This window comes from Photinus pyralis, unplaced genomic scaffold (genome assembly GCF_008802855.1).
Source record: "Photinus pyralis isolate 1611_PpyrPB1 unplaced genomic scaffold, Ppyr1.3 Ppyr1.4_LG3b, whole genome shotgun sequence".
NCBI classification, from domain to species: Eukaryota; Metazoa; Arthropoda; class Insecta; order Coleoptera; family Lampyridae; genus Photinus; species Photinus pyralis.
Window position 1 is genome coordinate 22,282,933 of NW_022170510.1, and position 21,823 is coordinate 22,304,755.

Sequence of the window (21,823 nt, forward strand, 5' to 3'; positions counted from 1 at the left end):
CCAAAGAAATGTTCTGCATTTACAGAAAGCGACCTAAAGGATTTTTTATTTCACCCAGATGACAGTTCAAAAGTCATACTTGAAGTATCATTACTTAGCAATTTAAAGCACGTGTGTTTTAAAGGCCTTTTTTCGCACGCATTTGAGTGTTTAAAACGGAGATTGTGATTCAGGTATAATAAAATAGTTATTTATATAACAAGAGCGCGAAGTTCAATTTCGCGCATTGAGACTTCGCCTCGTCAAAATATCAGTCAAATGCGCGAAATGACTTCGCGCTAGCGTTATATACAATATTTTTTCTACAACTGAACCGATTGTTAATTAAATTTGCTGTTTAAGTTCAACTTTGTCACGTGCGCGAAATACTTTTTTGTACTCATTGAATGGAAAGATAATGTTTCCAAGCATCCTCGATGCACGGGAAAACGACTTTCCCGCATCGCGGTGTTTTTTTAGTTTCCGCTGGAGAGAAGGGGTTATGCGCGTTCTTCGGTTGGTAGTACTTATTGAAGTCAACGAACGTCATGTCATGGTTAACTGTCATCTGCTGTAAAATCAATTAAACCGTTGGTTGAGGGTATTTAGTGCGATTAATCGGAAACAGACGTACACTAAGTTTTACGTAAATATATAAACAAGAACTCATAACGCAATCAAATTATTTTTCAGAATTGGAACTCAAGAAAAAGTAAAATTTATTGTTAAAACGTCTTAAAATGTGACCAGTGATATTCTGCAACTATTCGCATATGCAGTTTAAGAAAGCACATATTAACACACACAAAGCTTCCAAGGATTTTAAATGTAACGAGTGTATTTACGCAACTCAAGATATTCAGTGCAAACGATGCAATGCCGTGACCAGTAGTAGCACTCATTGCAAAGGCAAAATATGTATTAACCAAAGATGTGGAAGTTTTAAATGTGACCAGTGCATTATTAAAAGTGGGTAATTACAAAATTATGTTACCAACCAAACATATGATTGTGTTACCAACTCATGATTAAAAAAAAGCTAATTTACAAAACTTTATTAATTTTGACCTTTTTTTACGCAACTCGTTACAAAAAATATTGTACCTAACTCTTTCGGAAAGAATTTTCCCGCATTCGCACTAAATGCAGCACTCCCTACGGTCGTGCTGCAAACAAAGTGCTCATGCGGGAAAATTAACTTACCGAACTTGTTAGGTAAATAACTATTTTTCACTGTTGACGATTTCGCGCACGTTGTCAATAGCAACCTTACTTATTAATTAACCGTTTAAAAATCTAGTACTTCGCGTTTCGAAATCCGTCAGAAAGTGACAGATTTTTTTGACAGTTGTAGAAAAAATATATTTAAAAACGAATTGAAAACGTAGCGCTTTTAGTTTCAGTTTATTATTAAAAAATGAATATTGTAATTCACTCTTTAGGTCAGATATCAGTTTTGTGGTGTGAAAAAATCTTGAAATTTAGAATTGAAAAAAGTTAATAGAGCTGTAGCTGTAGTCGATTTGATTTTTGTACAATCAGCTAATTAAGTAGATGGCATTTATATGTATCAAATCATATACCAGCAAATTACTCACCCCCTAAAAAGACAAAAGGAACTATTTTCTTATCCTCCCCTTCTATATTTGTATCGTGAGTAAACTTTATAGGAAGTTCGGTTACGTCCGTTCGTTTGTCCTCGAGTTGTGAATTGTTTAAGTATATAATGATTATAATTAAAGGATTATGTTTTTCTACCATTTAAAGGAAATATAATTTTAATAATTTTAAAGTGGTCTCGTATACAAAAAGAAATCAACCTATCGAGTTTAGTTATCTCCTTGACTCAATTAAGCTAGATCGCACAGATCTTGTCAAAGATCTAGGTATTTATTTTGACCATAAACTTACTTTTACGCATCATTATACCACTTTGTGTCGTTCTGCGATGCGTACCCTTGGATTCATTGTGCGCAATACAAGGTCTTTCACAGAATTGGATTCGCTGAAAACATTATACTTTGCACTTGTGCGTAGCAAACTCGAATACTGCTGTGTGATTTGGTTTCCTCGCCACAAAGTGCACATCAACATGATCGAATCTATCCAAAGACGGTTCTTAAAAATGCTGTATTTTAGGGAGGAACGAGTTTATCCTGTTCGCGGGTTCAACCATGACCTTTTGCTATCTAAGTACAATTTTAGCTCCCTCGAAAGCAGGAGGAAAGTTGCCTGCCTTACTTTTCTGCATAACATTATTCACAATAAATTGGATGCACCTTATTTGTTGTCATCCATTAATTTTCATATTCCTTCATACAATACTCGTTTCAATGTCTCATTCTCTAGAACTACTCACCTCGCACAAATATTTTATACAAATCTCCTATTGTAAACGCATGTAAATTATTTGATTCAATTTGCCCGAATATTGACTTATTTCATTCCACATTACTCGAAATGGTTAGTTATATTACGTATTAGTTAATAATTTTTGTTTACCCCTTAGATTGCATTACATGTTTTGGTATATCTGTTTATTTAATTATTTTCTTTTATTGTTATTCATGGATTTTTGCGTACTACTATGTTACACACTGTATAAGGTTAGAATTTCGTTTCATTTTCTTTATATTATTTTGTACTCTATACCTATTAATCTGTTGTTGTCCTGTAATTGGAAAATGTATTTTTTTCTGTTGGACATTAAATATTATTATTATTATAAGTTATTAGATCTTACTACCTATAGTCACTATAGGCTATAGTGAAAACTATTTCTCATTATTCCTGTGTCTAAAGGCGAAAACACATTGCTGTATAGTAGCGACACCCGGCAACGCCGCAAAGTGAGTGACAACCTCGACAGAGCGGGAAAATGTAAGGTCGTCGGCCGATGCAATATGACATGTGTACTTGTAAATGTTAATTGTACATGTAATGTGTGATGTAGTTAATAAATGGAATGTTATATCGCGAGTAAGTAAGTAATGTACTGATCCAGGTTACAACAAATTGGCGACGAGTCGGATAATTTTCTTTCAAAGAAAAAGTGCGGGTGAAGGTGCAACGTGCAAGTCAAAGGTCGTGTTCGTGTTAGATTAGAATTAGAAGGAACGTTATAAAATGGCGAATTTGGTGGGCTCAATTGAACAGTTCGACGAGAAGAATAAGGGCGATTTTGTGTCGTATATGGAAAGGATGGAACAATTCTTCTTAATAAATGACTCATTATCAACAAAGCAATCCGCGTTATTTATCACCTTAGCTGGCCCCCAGGTGTACAGCACATTGAAAAATTTAATTGCGCCAGAAGACCCCACAAAAAAGTCGTTTAAAGAAATTAAAGAAGCGTTACTTAAGCATTACGCACCCACGAAGTCTGAAACGGCAGAAAGGTTTGAATTTTATAAAGCTACCCAAAATCCAGAACAGTCAGTGTCGCAGTTCATTATGCACATAAGGAAACTAGCAAATAGTTGTAATTTTGGGTCGTTCTTGGATCAGGCATTACGAGATAAATTGGTCTGTGGGATAAGCAGTGAACAAACGCAGCGGCGGTTGTTATGTGAAAAGGATCTTACGTTTTCAAAGGCGTGTCAGATGGCGATTGCAATAGAGTCGGCAGAGAACCAGGCAAAAGCGCTAAAAGGTGGTTTGGTAGAGAAAGTTACGGATCATGTGTCGGAGTCCAGTCGTAGAAGTGTGTCAAGTCAGTGGCGTCCCAAAGGTCGTGGTCAGCCCAGTATGTCAAGCACAAGTCAGCCCCGGCAGTCCGGTCGAGGGAAGTGTCGTCATTGTGGAAGGTTCCATGATGAATCCAGATGTCGTGCGAGGGATTGGAAATGTTTCACATGCAATAGGCAAGGTCATACGTCAGTCGTCTGTTGGAAAAAAAATGGTGTCAAGTGCGTCAACGAAGAGGAGCAAGAGACGTCTACAGAAGAAGATGAAATAAATAAGATAAGTACACTTGTATGCAATAATGTAAAGTCAGTCAACAGTTCTGTTTTGTTAAAAGAAATGTTAGTTAATGATAAGCCAGTATTAATGGAAGTTGATACCGGAGCGTCAGTTACAGTCATGTCAAGTGAAAAATTTAATAAACTTTTCCCTTTGTTAACTTTAGCTGAGCATAAGGCGAAGCTTAGGGGTGTATCAGGACAAGAATTGAATGTATTAGGTCAAGTAATTGTGGATGTAAAATTAAGCAGTCAAGATAAAAATGTATTTAGATTACCGTTAATCATCATTGATAATGAATGTAGGTATACACTGTTAGGAAGATCCTGGTTGGATATTTTGTATCCTGATTGGAAAAATTGTATTGCTAATATTAACCCTAATGTGTCAGAATTGTATGTCGAGAGATTTAAGAAAGATTTTAATACTGTGTTTGATGTTGACAGGTTATCCTTCATAAAGGATGTACGAGTAAAGCTAGTGCTAAAGGAGAACGCAGTTCCCATTTTCCATGCCCCTTACCGAATTCCCTACTCAATTAAGGAAGCTGTGGAGATGGAATTGAAGGAGATGTTGGAATCTGGAGTTTTGGAGAAAACCAAGTATTCTGAATGGGCGAGTCCAATTGTGGTAGTCCCGAGGAAATCGAGTAAGAAAATAAGAATTTGTGTCGACTTTAAAGTAACCTTAAATCCTAATTTAAAAACGGAGCATTATCCTTTACCATTATGTGAGGATATTTTTAATACAGTATCCAAAGGGAAATACTTTACTACATTAGATTTGTCGAATGCATACCTGCAGCTGCAAGTCAGTCCGGAAAGTAGAGAATTGCTTACTATAAATACCCATTTGGGTTTATTTCGATTTACCAGATTACCGTTTGGAATTACGTCTGCACCAGCTATTTTTCAGTCAGTAATGGACAATATTTTAAAAGATATTCCATCATGCGCGTGCTACATTGATGATATCATCATATCGGGTCAAACAATTGATGAATGCAGGGACAATGTCAGGAAAGTACTTGAAAAATTGCAGTTACATAATGTCAAGGTTAATTTGAGTAAATGTCACTTCTTTCAAGAAAGCATTGAGTGTCTTGGTCATGTAATCGATGGAAACGGTATACGTCCGATGAAGGCAAAAATTGATGAAATTTGTTCGAAAAAACCACCTACGGATTTAACTCAACTGAGATCATTTCTGGGATTACTCAATTATTATAATAAATTTTTACCTATGGCCTCAAGCGAACTAAAATTATTGTATGACTTAGAAAGGAAAAATATTCCCTTTGTTTGGACTAACGAACACCAACGAGTGTTTGAAAAATGTAAAAATATGATTGTAAATAGTAACTTTTTAGTGCATTATGATGTCAAGAAACCCATAGTAATTGCAGTGGATGCTTCACAGTATGGAGTAGGAGCTGTAATGTCTCACCTAAGTGATGGCGTCGAGCATCCAATAATGTTTGCATCTAGTACCTTAAGTAATAGCGAGAAAAATTATGCACAAATCCAAAAAGAAGCCTTGGCGATAATGTTTGCTGTTAGGAAATTCCATAAGTATATTTATGGACGGAAATTCACGCTAATTACCGATCACCTACCACTAAGAACAATATTAAATGTCAAGACGGGTATTCCAACGTTGGCCGCGTCAAGATTACAAAGATGGGCGTTAGAATTATCCGCATATGACTACGAAATCAAATACAAAAAAGGTAATGAGAATGCAAATGCTGATTTCTTTAGTAGATTACCTTCGGAAAGCATTTTAAACGAGGACGTGCTATCATTCTCAGAATTTAACGAGATACCATTATCAGTTACTGATGTTAGCATGTCTACAAAGAAGGATAAGGTAATAGCTCGTGTTTTAGAATATACCAAAAAAGGATGGCCAGATAAATTACCAGATTTAGGATTGAAGGATTATTTTTCAAAACGTCACGAGTTAAATATTGAAAATGAATGTTTATTATGGGGAAATCGTCTTGTTATTCCATTTGATCTTCGAGAAAAGGTGTTGGAAATACTTCATAGCCAACATATAGGAATTGCAAGGATGAAAATGCTTGCAAGAAGCGAAGTATGGTGGCCTAGTATGGACCTACATATTGAAGAACATGTTAAACGATGCGAAATGTGTCAACTACATCAAAACAAACCCATTGATGTACCGTACACACCGTGGTCGAAAACATCTAAATCCTGGAAGAGATTACACATTGACTTCTTACAATTTAAGCAATATCATTTCTTAATTGTTGTGGATAGTCATAGTAAATGGTTAGACATCTATTTAATGAAACATGGAACGGATTCTTCAAAAACGATTGAAAAATTGCGTCAAAGTTTTTTGCATTTTGGAATTCCAGAAGAGATTGTTTCAGATAATGGTCCTCCATTTTCAGGAGAAGAATACAAGAAATTTTGTTCATCCAATGGAATAAACTGTTTGCTAACTCCACCACTACATGCGTGTTCGAATGGCTTAGCTGAAAAAAATGTGCAAACAGTCAAACAAGCGTTACGAAAGTCCTTATTAAACCCGAACAACAGTACGAAATCAATTCAATTAATTTTGGACAATTTCATATTTAAGCATAGGAATACACCATCAGTATCAACCGGAATTAGCCCAGCATCCATTATGTTAAAGCAACAGCCGAGAACAAAATTGACAATGTTAAAAACAAAATTATCAAGTACACTGAAAGAGAGGGAAGAGAAAGTAAAGATTTATGAAGATAGGAGAAGAACTAAGTTGCGAGAATTTGTTGAAAATGAAAAAGTGTTAGCCTATATTATTCAAGGGAGGAAGCCTGTGTGGATGGAAGGAGTAGTTATGCAGCGAGTCAGTGCAGTTACATATCTAATTAAATTAAACGGGAATATAAGACTAATGCACGCTGATCATTTGAAGAAATCGTACATATCAGAAAACATTACGTTGCCTTATGAAGACTTACCAGACATCCTAATACCTACCGCACAAGAGAAGCCATCAGAACCATTGATCGCACAACCATCTACGTCTGTACCTAAACCCACTGTACAACCTTCGCTACCCTTATCACATCCTGTCCCACTGCGTAGATCAGCTCGAGAAATAAAAGCTCCCTCAAAGTTAAATTTGTAATGTAGATGTTTTGTCTTATTTTTAGAAGGGAGAAATGCTGTATAGTAGCGACACCCGGCAACGCCGCAAAGTGAGTGACAACCTCGACAGAGGGAAAAATGTAAGGTCGTCGGCCGATGCAATATGACATGTGTACTTGTAAATGTTAATTGTACATGTAATGTGTGATGTAGTTAATAAATGGAATGTTATATCGCGAGTAAGCAAGTAATGTACTGATCCAGGTTACAACACTAACTTGGGATTGTCACTGAAGGTTAACGTATGCAGTGCAATTTTGAATCTTTAAACCTCAAAAATACAACTGAATTAGCAGATAGCATGGTTTTTATGTTTACGTCATTTAAACAAGAATACATTGTGGAGCTTTAAAAAATGGAATAATTTGCGATGGTACAACCACTAATTGAAAAATGTGGAGCAAATTGGGTATTTCGGGTCAATACGAAAGTCTGCACAATAAATGTGTTCATACGGTGAATGATTTTTGTTTTTTTTTCGGATACTCCACATTGATTTATGTATCAGAAATATAGGTTGCCTTCGAAACCCTATCTGCGTGTACGTATACTTATACAAATTTGATGAACAATAAATCATCTTTCAGATTTCAAAATGAATCAAGATAGTTTAGAGGTACAAAAATTGAGTACAACTCCCATTACTTATTATTCTTCATGTATCAGACAAAAAAAACTTCAAAAATTCATAGCTCCAAAACGGTTGGTGCTGCTGATCTGAAATATGAAGCAGGATGACATGTACACATAGCAGCACAAGCAGGATAAGGTTTGGACGATCCTGCTTACAAAGTGTTGCTGGGACGGAAGTCAGCAACGAAACTTCAAAAATTGATATTTCCAAAACGGTTGGTGCTGCTGAGCTGAAATAGGAAGCAGGATGAGGCAGGATGATAGCAGCATAGGCAGGATAAGGTTTGGGCGATCCTGCTTCCAAAGTATTGCCAGCTTCCCTGACCTCACGCACAAGACTAGAATTAGTTTAGATCCCTTGTTTTTCTACTCCCAATTTCCTTAATTACAACAAATTCAATACAATTAAGCATCTTTTCCATGACGAAAACAGCTCGGAAAGGGAAAAAGTATAAACGCGCTTGGTAATTCTGCATCTGCTCATGTCCTCATTTAATATTTTTCAATTTCGGAAATCGGAAAAATTACCTATGTCAATTAGAATTTATCATTTGCGTACGCTGCATGAACGAATTTTTTGTTTCAATAATTCCACGGCATGAGTGATTTTTACTAAAATGCTAATTTATAAGTACCTAATTTCCTTAATTTCTCCGATTTCCCACAATAAAAAATTACAAATGGGCACACGAATGTAGACGCAGACGCAGAATTAGCGTTGTAGAAGGAGAGCCAGAAATATTTTATTTAATGACAAAAAAAAATTAAAAAAATTTGTTTCACCCTACTTTACCCCACTTTAAAATTCCAAAAGCAATGCGCTGTTTTCCGTCTGTCTGTCCTATCTTTCTTGTAGGGTATTTTTCAACTGATACATATAGGTCATAGTATTCTCTCTTTCAATCTTCTACGCTCCATAACTACCCCTCAGGTACCCCAGAAGAAATTGCTGTAGTATAGGTATATACTACAGCAATTTCCTAGATATTGACTTTTTTTTCAAACACTGATTAGTGGTAAAAATCACCTTATTTCATAGTTCGAAATGGGTTGTCATGTATATTGTAGTTTTTTAATAAATAAAGGGTGTTATTTTTTGGGTACTAAATAATAAAATGCGAAATGACGGGTTTTTATGGTGTTCAAAAAAAGGAAAGCATGAGAAATGAAATAAATTTAGACATAAATTTAGTGAGTTTTTCATGAAGATGAACATGCTTTTTATACTGTAATTATCACGGTTTATTGTTTAGGATTTTATTTACTTAATCCGGTCACTTTACAAAATTGCCAAATAATTATTATTTTCGTAGGTATGTACTTTGGTGAACTTTAATTCAGTGCCCTAAGCAATGAAATAATAAATTAAAAAATTGTAATTTTATTAAACATTTCTTAATATGTTCAGTTTTTTTAAATTACTATGGCGTCCCTGAATTTCTGCTAAATTTAAAAACTTGCATTCCTTAAATAATTTACATTTGATTAATTTTTTTATCAAAAAATCAATATGGCTTTCACAGCCTTCTGTTTTGGCGATTAAATTACATTCGGTTTTACTCTTGATTGTTTTAAATAAATACTGTGATATGCACTTCCTTTCAGGTCTTTTATCAAACACTTTTTTAACAATATTAGTAGCAGAGAACACAATTTCCACTAGTCTATCGGATGGAGAAGTTAAACTTGACATAACATAAGATGATGGATATGTCCTATACAAAATAAGAAGTTCTTTTGTATCACAAAGTTGACTGTTTGGGGTTGTTAAAACGTTAACGCACATTTCACACTTAAACTTTTCAATACACACTTTGGCAAGATATCCAGAGAAATACACAACGGAGCACTCTTGTAGTGTAGTTGGGGGTAAAGTTGTATCCAGTGACCCCGAGGGTGACCCTCCTTGATCTACGACTTCCATTGAAGATGGGGATTTATTGGTCGAAGAATTAGGTGTGGACATCATGTCTTTCTCATACTCTTCACTGTGTGATGTTGATGGTAATTGTTCAGGGAGAACTTCTTCGTTACCATATTCACAATTACTTTCATCAGACGGTTTCAATAAATTCGCCTTGGTACTTAGTCGGAATGTGGTCCGAAACGTTCTCACTGTAGGGTTAACGTTGTAGCCCCCTCACTGTCTATACTGCGCAAACGCATTTTCTATGACGTCTTGATTTAACCTATAGGTGATTAAATACTGAAATCCTCTGTCACGCTGCTGATTATAGAGGGCCACAATGGCATTTATTGTCCACACAATTCCTTGGAAAGATGGTGGTTGCGTAGGTCCTTTAGAAGTAAGTTTATACAAATTTTTAATGTCTTTCTGCCCTTTGAGAAGAACGTCTTTAACAAACGGTCGTTCTTCAGATATTGCGCAGCAATAGGGATTGCTGGTATATAATGTCTTGCTATTTAACACATCAAATAAATTGTTCATATACTGTAGAAAGTTTGCTGTTGATTTTGCAGTCTCGGTATTTAATTCATTGGTTGACAATACTGTGTGTATAGCGGCAGTCACATTGTTACTAAAAATTTGCAATGCCAACTTGCAAGACATTTTTTGGAACGGCCCTGGATACAAATGTTGTGGTGTAATTTTTGTTAAGCTTCTGGCGGTGGTACTTTTGCTGTCAATTTCATAAACCCTTCTTATGTCCGTAAAAGATACCCGCTCCCCGTTAAACATCAAATCGTGGTCAAGGAAGTTATTCCTGATGTTTTTAAAAAGATGCGGTACATCGAATATACAAAATATTTTTTTGTCGTTCACAAAAAAATACGGCTCTTCAACCGAAGGACATAAACTTTTTATGGCTGCCAAGTTATTTGAACCTTGGTCACACACTACAGCACACACATCTAAACCTGTCTCGGCTACTTTGATAACACACTCTACAATTACATTTTTCAGGGTGTTGTTGTGGCGGTGCTTTCTTTTTACGGATAAACACAACCACCTCAGGTACACGTACCCGCTTCTCCCTTCTCTCCTCTCTCACCTCATCAACCCTTTGGGATAGCTTATCTCACCAAAATTCGCTAATTCTTAATAAAATCACAAAATCTTTACCTCGCTTCCGACTAGCTCAAATACTTACATACAAAATTTCTACTGTCTTACTTCCATCGAAAAATCAGGTATCTAATTCACTTTTTACTGGTGTTAATTACCTACTCTACTTCTCATCTAACTTCTCGTTGAAAAAATCATCAACTCAATGGCCATAATTTCATTCATTTATTTTAATGCAAAATCCAATGCATTCCAGAAAATTGCGATCTTTACAATCAATATTATAAAAATTGGGAACTATGACTAAAACCTTATTAAGTTATCAAAAAATTTGAATATTATTAGTTCTGTTGGCCAACTCACAATATGTTCTCTCCCTTGAAGAGGTGACTATTATTTTTTAGACTACATTTTCCTTGACACAAATTCCACTATTTCAAATATAATTAATTACCTTCTTTAAGGAAATTGATTCAATAAACAATCGATTAAAACATATCATAAAACATATAAATACACACAAATTGACTTTATTTTTATTACAATGAAAATATTCCAAATAGACTAACCTTTAAAATTCCAGGACTTCGATGAAGATTGGGAAGCCCTTTACATGCTAGTTGATTGATGGATGGGGTAGACTGCAACTTTTGGAATGCCAACTTTACGTCGTCGATTGTTTTTCTTTTTTTCTATTTTATATAGCTGATGATTACAGTTGAAAAATCCTTGGCTCGCTGTTGAGTAGGTTATTTTCCTTGTAGAAGGTAGACGAGATTTTCCAAAAACATGTAGTTTTGTAGGTATAATCCCACAGTGAAATTTCATTGATGTAAACACCTTATTTTGCGTAAGTTCGTGAATTAATTTGCCTGATTTTTGGTCGATTTAAAGAAGTTTTTTCATAACAAACTATTACATTGAACTTTTAAAACACATTACTTTGATGAAAACGGCTATCCACACTTAAAAAAACTTTGATGTTTATATTCCAAGGAGGCACAATAGTAAATTTTACCACAACGGCAAATGAGTGAAACGTTCAAATTTGTTCCGTCGGATAGATGCCAAAGATGCGCTCGTATTATTTTCCTTTAAGAACAAGGGTTCATATCACACAGCTATTATCGCTCGAATTTACTTAGCGCTTTATATTTGATACGTAATGTCCACGTCTAATTTTAATTTCAACACTACGTGGATGATTTCATAACACAATACGCTTGACAAATTTTTAACTAAGATTCCGCGATTTACTTTTTCTCTTCGGGCGTGAAATTTACCCAATGGAAAATTCACGTTTTAACTAAGGGTGCAAAACTGTACTTAAACTTGGACTAATATCGACCGTCACTTAAACGGAATCACTTGTTTGGTGCTTAATGCACGCGATTGGAAATTTACGATCTCTTCGGCCCGGCTATGCAGTACCAATCTCTTTTAAAATTTTATTTGGTGCTTAATGCACGCGATTGAAAAAACAATCTCTTCGGCCCGGCTATACAGTACCAATCTTTTTTAAAATTTTTTCCTCTTAACTCTCTCCTAACATATTCACGCCCCTTAATCGTTGCAAAATGGCTGATCTTTTTTATTACTGGTACTTCTCATACAATGGCCTCCATCTAACCCAATTAACTGGGGAATACTTATCAACTAATTTTTTCAGCGTTTGCAGAACCAGCTTTCCCAAGCTTGGCTGGTGACTCAATGATAAAAAAAACTTATCTAAAGAAATCCGATATTTATTCGTTATCTGCATCCTGTTTTGCACTGAGAATTTTCTGTGATCCCCTTTATTGCGAATCGCGGCACAAGGAAGTTTAATACAATGAACCCAACATGATGTCATACTACAATAGTTACAAAGCGAAAAAAATTTTATCCCCAAAAGGAAGAAAGGTTTATCCAATTTTAGTACAAATCCAAATCGATATCCGAAAAAAAATTTGCAAAATTTCGACCGGCCATTACTCCACCCGTTACAGTACCCCCTTCTGTTTTTTAAACGAAGAAGCATGATGAGTTTGGAAAACAACAAAATAAAAATTGGGTGATATAAAAAAAATTTTCACACAAAAATTCTAAACAAGATTCTACTCAGAACCAGAAAAATGTTTTACAAAATATCAAAATGTTAAAAATATACACGCCTACTATCAAAATGTTCCAACAAAAAAATTGAAATTGTCTCATAGAAGAAGGAAAAAATTGGCATGTAGTACCGTAGAAAGAACCTACCTCTGGTACTACATAAAAAAAACTGTACTTATGACGCCACAACATAAGCACCCAACTAAGAAGTGTTGGTCTTGAAATAGGGGTAGCAACCTCCTAAATGTTACATCGATTCCCGAAAAGCGGGGCGGTCTGAAAGACCTACGAAGGGAACCTTCAACTCATCCTAACTCGTAAAATATTAAAATAATCGTCTGTCCAGCACCACTCTTCACAAAACTATCCACAAACATCTAAAAATGTGGGAGGACCTTCACCATTCCTGGTGGCATCACCTTCAAAGACTCTAAAACCTTTCACGAAACTCAAAAACTCCCTCACAACACGGTTCCATAGCTGGAGAGTAGCTCTTAAGCTCGCCTCCTGACCGTTCAAAAAGGACAAAATCCATAAAATCACAATCGAAAAAAATATGTCAAAAATCGGTATACTCATATCAAAAATCCTATAGAAGTCAACGCATAATAATCTAGCATGTCAAGTAGTCCATAATACTAACCTACTTTTGTGTGTGGAAAAACGTATATACAAATCCTAAACTAAATCCCAAAAATCTCAAATATAAGAAAAATCCTGAATCCTAAAAAAGCATCACTGTTGCTAAGGAGGGTCAAATATAAGACAAATAATGAGAAAATATGTACGTGCATCACTATTGCACTTATGGAGGGTTACATATAAATATGTGCATCACTACTGCACTTATGGAGGGCAAGATATATTAGACAGTATATAAAAATATTCAATATTATAAAATGGAGAAATCCCAATTCCTCAGGATTGTAAGATTTTGTACGGATTAAAAAATATTTCCTTAAAAGAAAGAAACACGAGGCTTCACTATAGCCAAAGGTAGTAGACAAAAATGTCCCAAATCAAGGGAAACAATGGGGGGGGGGGGGCTTGGACTGTTGATTAGTCGCCTCTTACGACATGCAGTGTCCTCTGCAGTAGGAATATTCTACATGTAGCATGCTACTCCCGTCCCTACACGGGGATTACAAAACCTAATGAAATAGAAAGGAACCTAAAACTGGTTCCTTGATACAAAAATGAAAACAAAAACTTTCTTCCCAAAACTGATAGGGATAAACTAGATAAAAACCTAAAAAACTAGCAAAATAACTTGGTTCCCACACACAAAACCATTAAAAACTCTAAAAAACTTCTAGCCTATATCTATGTTTTGGACTACCTGCACTAACTGAGGTTCCGGGGGAATTTTTATATACCTTTTCAAATTAACTACGTTATGAACACCCCTATTCGTACCTGTGCCTGGCTTCTTCAACCTATAAGCGTTAACTTCTATTTCTTCAACCACTTCAAACGGTCCTTCATAAAGTAGGAAAAATTTTCTTATTTCTTTGTTCACAGCACTTGATTGGTAATGTGTTCTTAAAAGTACCAGATCTCCCGGTTTATACTTCACAGGTTTATTCACTATGACAATCGGATTGACGAAAGGTGATGATGATCTCTCAATAATATTGTTGTCTAACATTCTTCGTATTTCTTGGTCTACAGCCTCCCTTTTGGAAAATGGTATTGGATAACTCTTCTTGAAAAATGGGGTAGCTTCCTTAATTTTGAGTTGACAGACAAAATTCTTGACTAATCCTGGCTTGGTTGAAAAAATATCTTCATATTGACTAATCAATTCTTCGATGGCTTCATTCTCTTCTCTACTTCCCGTAGGCTGATTTACTTGAAGATTTGCTGTTCTAATTTTCAAACTTCTTCCTTGAAACCGAATGTAGTAATCGACATCATTGTCTTGAAAATAAACTTCATCTCTGTCCATATCAATCTTGGCTTTCTTGTCTCTCATCCAATCGGTGCCTAATATTGCTGTTGTTTCTAATTTCTTCACAACCAAAAATTTCTGTTCATATGTACTGTCTTGAATCTGTAAGGTGAGTAGGGCTTGGTTGACAACCTTTACTATTTTCCCAGTAATTCCTTGAATCGTGATTCCACTAACTGGTAATGTGATAAATCTTGGATTTTTTCTTTGTATAAATTCAAAAACTTCTTCGGAAACCACGCTGACTTGACTACCGGTGTCCAATAATAACTGTTGTTCCACCCCCTCCAGCTTTCCTATTATAATTGGTTGTCCATCATCAATAATCTCTGCTTCTTCTTCTTGATCGCTCAAAAAATCTTCATCATTTTGATAATTTTCTTTAATTTGATTCATTAGTATCGGTTCCTCTTCCTTTTCATCGTCGCTCAAATTTTGTTGTTCATTGTTGTTCAAAATGTTTTCTTCATCCTCTTCTTCTGGTTGAATTTTTTTAAAATCTTCAATAAAGTTGTTTAATTTTTCCTCTTCATAATTTCTTTCTTGATGTTTGATTGTTCCTATTGATGTGATTTTATTATCTTGAATTTGTTTTTCATTTGTTGTGTTAGTAGGTTTTTGTCGTAATCGTTGGAAATAATTGTGAACGCTGGTTAATAAACTTGTTTGCTCCAGAGATCTTCGTGATGTCTGAGGGACTAGTGGAGCTCCTGGTCCCTGCTCTGGTAGTTTTCCGGCTGGGGATCCTCTGCTCTCCTTCTCACTTCAAAATTTCTATTTGGTCCGTAATTGCCCCTTCCTCTTCTGTAATTGTGGAAGTTGTTGTATCCACCTCGTATGTAGTTTACTTGTCTTCTCTGCTCTTGCCTCTCTGGCTCCTCTCTGGTGTTCTCTTGACTTCTATTTGGTCCATTATATCTTGGCCTGGTTTCTTGATTTGAGGTTTGGATTCGTTCAAGAGTGTTGATAAGCTGTTTGACGGTGTTCACTGCTGATCCTATGAGGATGTGCTCCACCTCTCTTGGAAAATGTCGGGATAAAGCGTCGACAAGCTGGGATTCTCTCATTGGAGGTTGCAGGTGGTTGGTCTTATTTACCCAAAACCAAACATGGTCGGTGTACTTTCCAAATTTCGCTTGATATAGTTTGGGTGTAGCTATTTGAAGTCGTATTTTGCCTTGTACCTCTTCAGACCAGTAGTTCTTGATAAAAGCGTCCTTAAATTCCTCCCAAGTCTTCCAGTTGTTACGATTCAAATCAGGCCATGCTTTGGCATTCCCTTCCACCATTTCCTTGGCATATGATAACTTGGTTTCATCTTTTTTATCGAAATGTCTTAAATAATTTTCCAGTCCTTCCAAAAAGCTGACTGGATGGATAGTCCAAATGTTGCCGTCAAATTTCTTAGGCTTCTGGTGAAGTAAATGATCCGCCTTGTAAATAATTGCTGGATGGGAATTGGTTTCCTTGGCTGGTCGAGCTTCTAAATTCGCCTTGATGATTCCTATTTCTTCATCCTGATGGTCAATTCGCTCTTCGTTTTTCTTCATACTTCCTTCAATTTCCACAATATTGCATCCTTGACTCGCTCCTTGAAATTCCCATGTTTGGCCTGAATGTCTTGAATTATTTCCTCTTGTTCTTCAAACTTGCTTGTTGTTCTAGTCGTGTGCATTTCCAGCTTCTCATCCCACTTCTCATAGGCTTTCTTCTGGCTGTATTCCATTTCAGCTCTCGTAGCTTGAATCTCCAATTTATTTTCTTTGATTCCCACCTGGGTTTCTTCTCTGAGCTGGTTGTAGTCGGTTTGAATTTTTTTCTCCCATTGAGCTTGTGTAGACCTTAGTTCCTGCCGTATCGCTTCCATTCTGTGTTGTCCTTCTCCTATTTGTTGTTGTACTGCATCCACTTTCATTTCCATTTTCTGTTGCCCTTCACCCATTTTTCGTTGTCCTTCTCCTAACTGTTGGATAATCATCTCTATCATATTAGTTAATCGTAGTATTTCTCCAGGTCCGCTGGTGGTTTGAGGTTGCATAGTTGTTATGGGTTCTTCCAGGCTTCGGTTTAATTCACCTGGTGCTGCACCTGGTTGTACTTCCTGGTGGCTGGTTTCACCCCCTCCATGGCTGGGTTGTGGCATCTCGTAGCTTCCGAAAAGATCTTGGCTCTCCGGTGAGAATGGTTGCGCCTCCACTACGTTTTGGCTCTCTTGGTTTTTCGCTTCCATTTTCTTAGGTATTTTCCTCGTGGTTTTCTTGAATCCTGAACGTAGTTCCATAGAACAAGGGACTTACCTTCCTATCCACCTGTATTTTCAAATAAACAACAATAATTTGCGCCAAATTGTTTGAAAGTTACCAGCAATTCTGATCGCCTCTTTGAAATATTTATTTCTACCGTAGCGCTCCACTACTACCCTTTAAATCAATAATAAAATGTCCACAAATTACTTCAAAACCGCAATAAAAATTTTAAATCCGTTCCTTGATACGCCCCTGTATGGTGTTTATATAAATCGCGTCTTAACTGCTGACAAAACAAATTCCTAATCTTCCGCGACCTAGTACCACAATAACACGTTACCTCCGGGATCAAAAACCGCTATCAAAACAAACGTACGTATTAAACATGAGATTCTTTCAGGGCGCTAATTCGAGCTCCACTTTTGGGCGACATTATGTGGCGGTGCTTTCTTTTTACGGATAAACACAACCACCTCAGGTACACGTACCCGCTTCTCCCTTCTCTCCTCTCTCACCTCATCAACCCTTTTGGATAGCTTATCTCACCAAAATTCACTAATTATTAATAAAATCACAAAATCTTTACCTCGCTTCCGACTAGCTCAAATACTTACATACAAAATTTCTACTGTCTTACTTCCATCGAAAAATCAGGTATCTAATTCACTTTTTACTGGTGTTAATTACTCTACTTCTCATCTAACTTCTCATTGAAAAATCATCAACTCAATGGCCATAATTTCATTCATTTATTTTAATGCAAAATCCAATGCATTCCAGAAAATTGCGATCTTTACAATCAATATTATAAAAATTGGGAACTATGACTAAAACCTTATTAAGCTATCAAAAAATTTGAATATTATTAGTTCTGTTGGCCAACTCACAATATGTTCTTTCCCTTGAAGAGGTGACTATTATTTTTTTATACTGAATTTTCCTTGACACAAATTCCACTATTTCAAATATAATTAATTACCTTCTTTAAGGAAATTGATTCAATAAACAATCGATTAAAACATATCATAAAACATATAAATACACACAAATTGACTTTATTTTTATTACAATGAAAATATTCAAAATAGACTAACCTTTAAAATTCCAGGACTTCGATGAAGATTGGGAAGCCCTTTACATGCTAGTTGATTGATGGATGGGGTAGACTGCAACTTTTGGAATGCCAACTTTACGTCGTCGATTGTTTTCCTTTTTTTTTTTCTTTTTTATATAGCTGATGATTACCGTTGAAAAATCCTTGGCTCGCTGTTGAGTAGGTTATTTTCCTTGTAGAAGGTAGACGAGATTTTCCAAAAACATGTAGTTTTGTAGGTATAATCCCACAGTGAAATTTTATTGATATGAACACCTTAATTTGCGTAAGTTCGTGAATTAATTTGCCTGATTTTTGGTCGATTTAAAGAAGTTTTTTCATAACAAACTATTACATTGAACTTTTAAAACACATTACTTTGATGAAAACGGCTATCCACACTTAAAAAACTTTGATGGTTATATTCCAAGGAGGCACAATAGTAAATTTTAACACAACGGCAAATGAGTGAAACGTTCAAATTTGTTCCGTCGGATAGATGCCAAAGATGCGCTCGTATTATTTTCCTTTAAGAACAATGGTTCATATCACACCGCTATTATCGCTCGAATTTACTTATCGCTTTATATTTGATACGTAATGTCCACGTCTAATTTTAATTTCAACACTATGTGGATGATTTCATAGCACAATACGCTTGACAAATTTTTAACTAAGATTCCGCGATTTACTTTTTCTCTTCGGGCGTGAAATTTACACAATGGAAAATTCACGTTTTAACTAATGGTGCAAAACTGTACTTAAACTTGGACTAATATCGACCGTCACTTAAACGGAATCACTTATTTGGTGCTTAATGCACGCGATTGAAAATTTACGATCTCTTCGGCCCGGCTATGCAGTACCAATCTTTCGACCGTCACTTAAACGGAATCACTTATTTGGTGCTTAATGCACGCGATTGAAAATTTTCGATCTCTTCGGCCCGGCTATGCAGTACCAATCTTTCGACCGTCACTTAAACGGAATCACTTATTTGGTGCTTAATGCACGCGATTGAAAATTTACGATCTCTTCGGCCCGGCTATGCAGTACCAATCTTTTTTAAAAATTTTTTCCTCTTAACTCCTAACAGATTCACGCCCCTTAATCGTTGCAAAATGGCTGATCTTTTTTATTACTGGTACTTCTCATACAATGGCCTCCATCTAAACCAATTAACTGGGGAATACTTATCAACTAATTTTTTCAGCGTTTGCAGAACCAGCTTTCCCAAGCTTGGCTGGTGACTCAACGATAAAAAGCTTATCTAAAGAAATCCGATATTTATTCGTTATCTGCATCCTGTTTTGCACTGAGAATTTTCTGTGATCCCATTTATTGCGAATCGCGGCACAAGGAAGTTTAATACAATGAACCCAACATGATGTCATACTACAATAGTTACAAAGCGAAAAAAATTTTATCCCCAAAAGGAAGAAAGGTTTATCCAATTTTAGTACAAATCCAAATCGATATCCGAAAAATTTGCAAAATTTCGACCGGCCATTACTCCACCCGTTACAAGGCGTAACCGATCTGTATAATTTATGGTCACTTTATTTCGGTGAAATGCAAGTTAAAAAAGTGAAAAGCTTACTCTTATACTAACTAACAAGTCAGCGTTCTTAAATTTTTTTCAATGACTTCATGATAATAAATTACGGCGGAAAAATGCCAAAATTAGGAGCTGTAAGACACTAAAAGCTTTAAAAAAATCTGAAACTTGCTGCCTAAAAATTGCTACCATTCTCTTAATTTCCCCAATATTTCTAGAATTGCCTTAAATTTCCCCAAATTTACACAAAATTTCTTCGAATTAACGTGAAATGTGTAACGTTACTTCCCTATAGAAACCTTTTATTTCCTTAAAGTGTCCTCTAGATTTCATCAGAATTTCCTCGGATTTCTTCGGAATTTCCTTTTATTTCTTAAAAATTCCCTAATATCCTTAGAATTTCCTCCTTATTATTTCCCCAAAATGTCCTAATATTTCCCCTAATTTCGTCCATTTCCTAGCTATTTTCTCGATCCTACATGAGAGACAAGAATTGCCCTCGTGATCAACCCCTCGGCTAGGAACTGGAAAAATTCAGGTCGCGGTATATAAAACTTTCAATTTCTACGGCTGGAAAATACCGAATTTGGGAGTTGTAGACACTAAAGGCTTTAAAGATATTTGAAATTTGCATTCTTAAAATAGTCTCAAATTCACTCTTTTCGAACAGGAAACTCCAAGCTTCATCACAGCTTTAAAAATGCGACTTGCAGTATTCCAAACTCTAAATCCAAAAGTAAATTCAATTTCTCTGATAGAAAACGACGTAGGGGAAAATCCTAGCAACTCTAATTTTTTATGTGCTTCACCAATCTATTTTCATTTTCGACACCCAAAACAGGCAGCTTTCCTACGCGAACTTTGGTAGATTCGCACATCGATTTTAGCGTACTTATCTTTTGTCGTAAAACTTCATTTCATACCTAATTTATGTGAGGAAATTTTCGGTTTCATGACAGTGGCAGTAACACTTTGCTTGACTTCTATTCCTGCTGTCAGTGTACCCGACTCATGTCAAAACTGACCCATTAATATTAATAAAAAGCTTTATACGTTTCAAAATTTTATACTAAAAAAAGACGATCTTGGGAAAAATGTATTACAAAACTGGTCAGTAAATACGGAAATTTCCTCGCCATTTTCCTGGCATTTATATGTAAAACGCTAGTAAGTGAAATGGTATTGGGTGTACCCATCCCATATCCTTATCAACTGAGGCTTGCACAGGCCACACAAGAAGTGGAGGGTGCATTGAATTTAAACCCGAACAATAAGACTCCTTCAGTTAGAAACTTCTAAAAGGTGATTTTAATTATTATTCCTTTCCGTTTTGCCTTTATACGTTTCGTGTTATTTAACTTGTGTCTACTTGAAAAGTTACATTTTAATCATGTAAATTTCACTAGTCAAGTTTTTAATTGTGTCCTTATGCTTAAATGAAACTTTTCTGAACTTTATAAATCAAAAATATCTTGTTAAATACACAAAGCGGGAAAGTTTCTCTACGTGAAACGTTATTGCAGTTTTTCTTTCACGGAGAAGAATAATAGCATGCAATTAGAATTCTGTTTTTATTATGCTTATAAAGGTAGGTTAAAAGCTCCAATACCAGCTGGGGACACATTAATTAAATTGCGTACTCTAAAATACGTTAAGGTAAAGCGACAGCTAAACCCCACATTGGTAATTGTTTCATTAAATCGCACTCGGAAGTGCCATTTTCAGAATACATGCTCTTGTACGTTTCACATTAGATAAACAATAAAAGGGGCGTAAATGTGTGTTCAACGCGAAACAAATTATGTCGTTTTCAATCTTTATTCTTGTATCTGAAGGAATACGATTCATTGGCGCGGAATATCAACCTTTAGTTCAAAGCCGGAAAAATACACTCGCTAAATCTAATTTTCGGTATGTAGGCAAATTTAAAAATGCAATTGCTGTTTAAAAGCTTCACCTCGCTTGGTAACGTGTTCAATATTCACGAAAAATCAAACTTTTGAATTTTTTAGAAGGTAGCACGCAGAACAGTGTTTGGTTTTCATTCACAATTATGCGATCGCATATAAACCTTAGCTTACCTATCCAAATTATTCGAAATTACACAA

General features: G+C 35.7%; 1 protein-coding gene across 1 annotated transcript; it reads left to right on the forward strand.

Annotated features, from left to right (window-relative positions):
- The first annotated feature begins 2,860 nt into the window (after positions 1–2,860).
- Positions 2,861–7,291, forward strand: LOC116166805 (uncharacterized protein K02A2.6-like). The gene is made up of 2 exons (XM_031481945.1): positions 2,861–4,591; positions 5,312–7,291. The coding sequence occupies exons 1-2, from the start codon at positions 3,106–3,108 to the stop codon at positions 7,090–7,092; spliced, it is 3,267 nt and encodes a 1,088-aa protein (XP_031337805.1). The 5' UTR covers positions 2,861–3,105; the 3' UTR covers positions 7,093–7,291.
- Positions 7,292–21,823: the final 14,532 nt, after the last annotated feature.

Bases quoted from the DNA above. Each gene is read 5' to 3' on its own strand.
- LOC116166805 (XM_031481945.1), top strand. From the start codon at position 3,106: ATGGCGAATTTGGTGGGCTCAATTGAACAGTTCGACGAGAAGAATAAG. The intron at 4,592-5,311 runs GTAAGAAAATAA...GTAACTTTTTAG, and splicing joins GGTAGTCCCGAGGAAATCGA to TGCATTATGATGTCAAGAAA.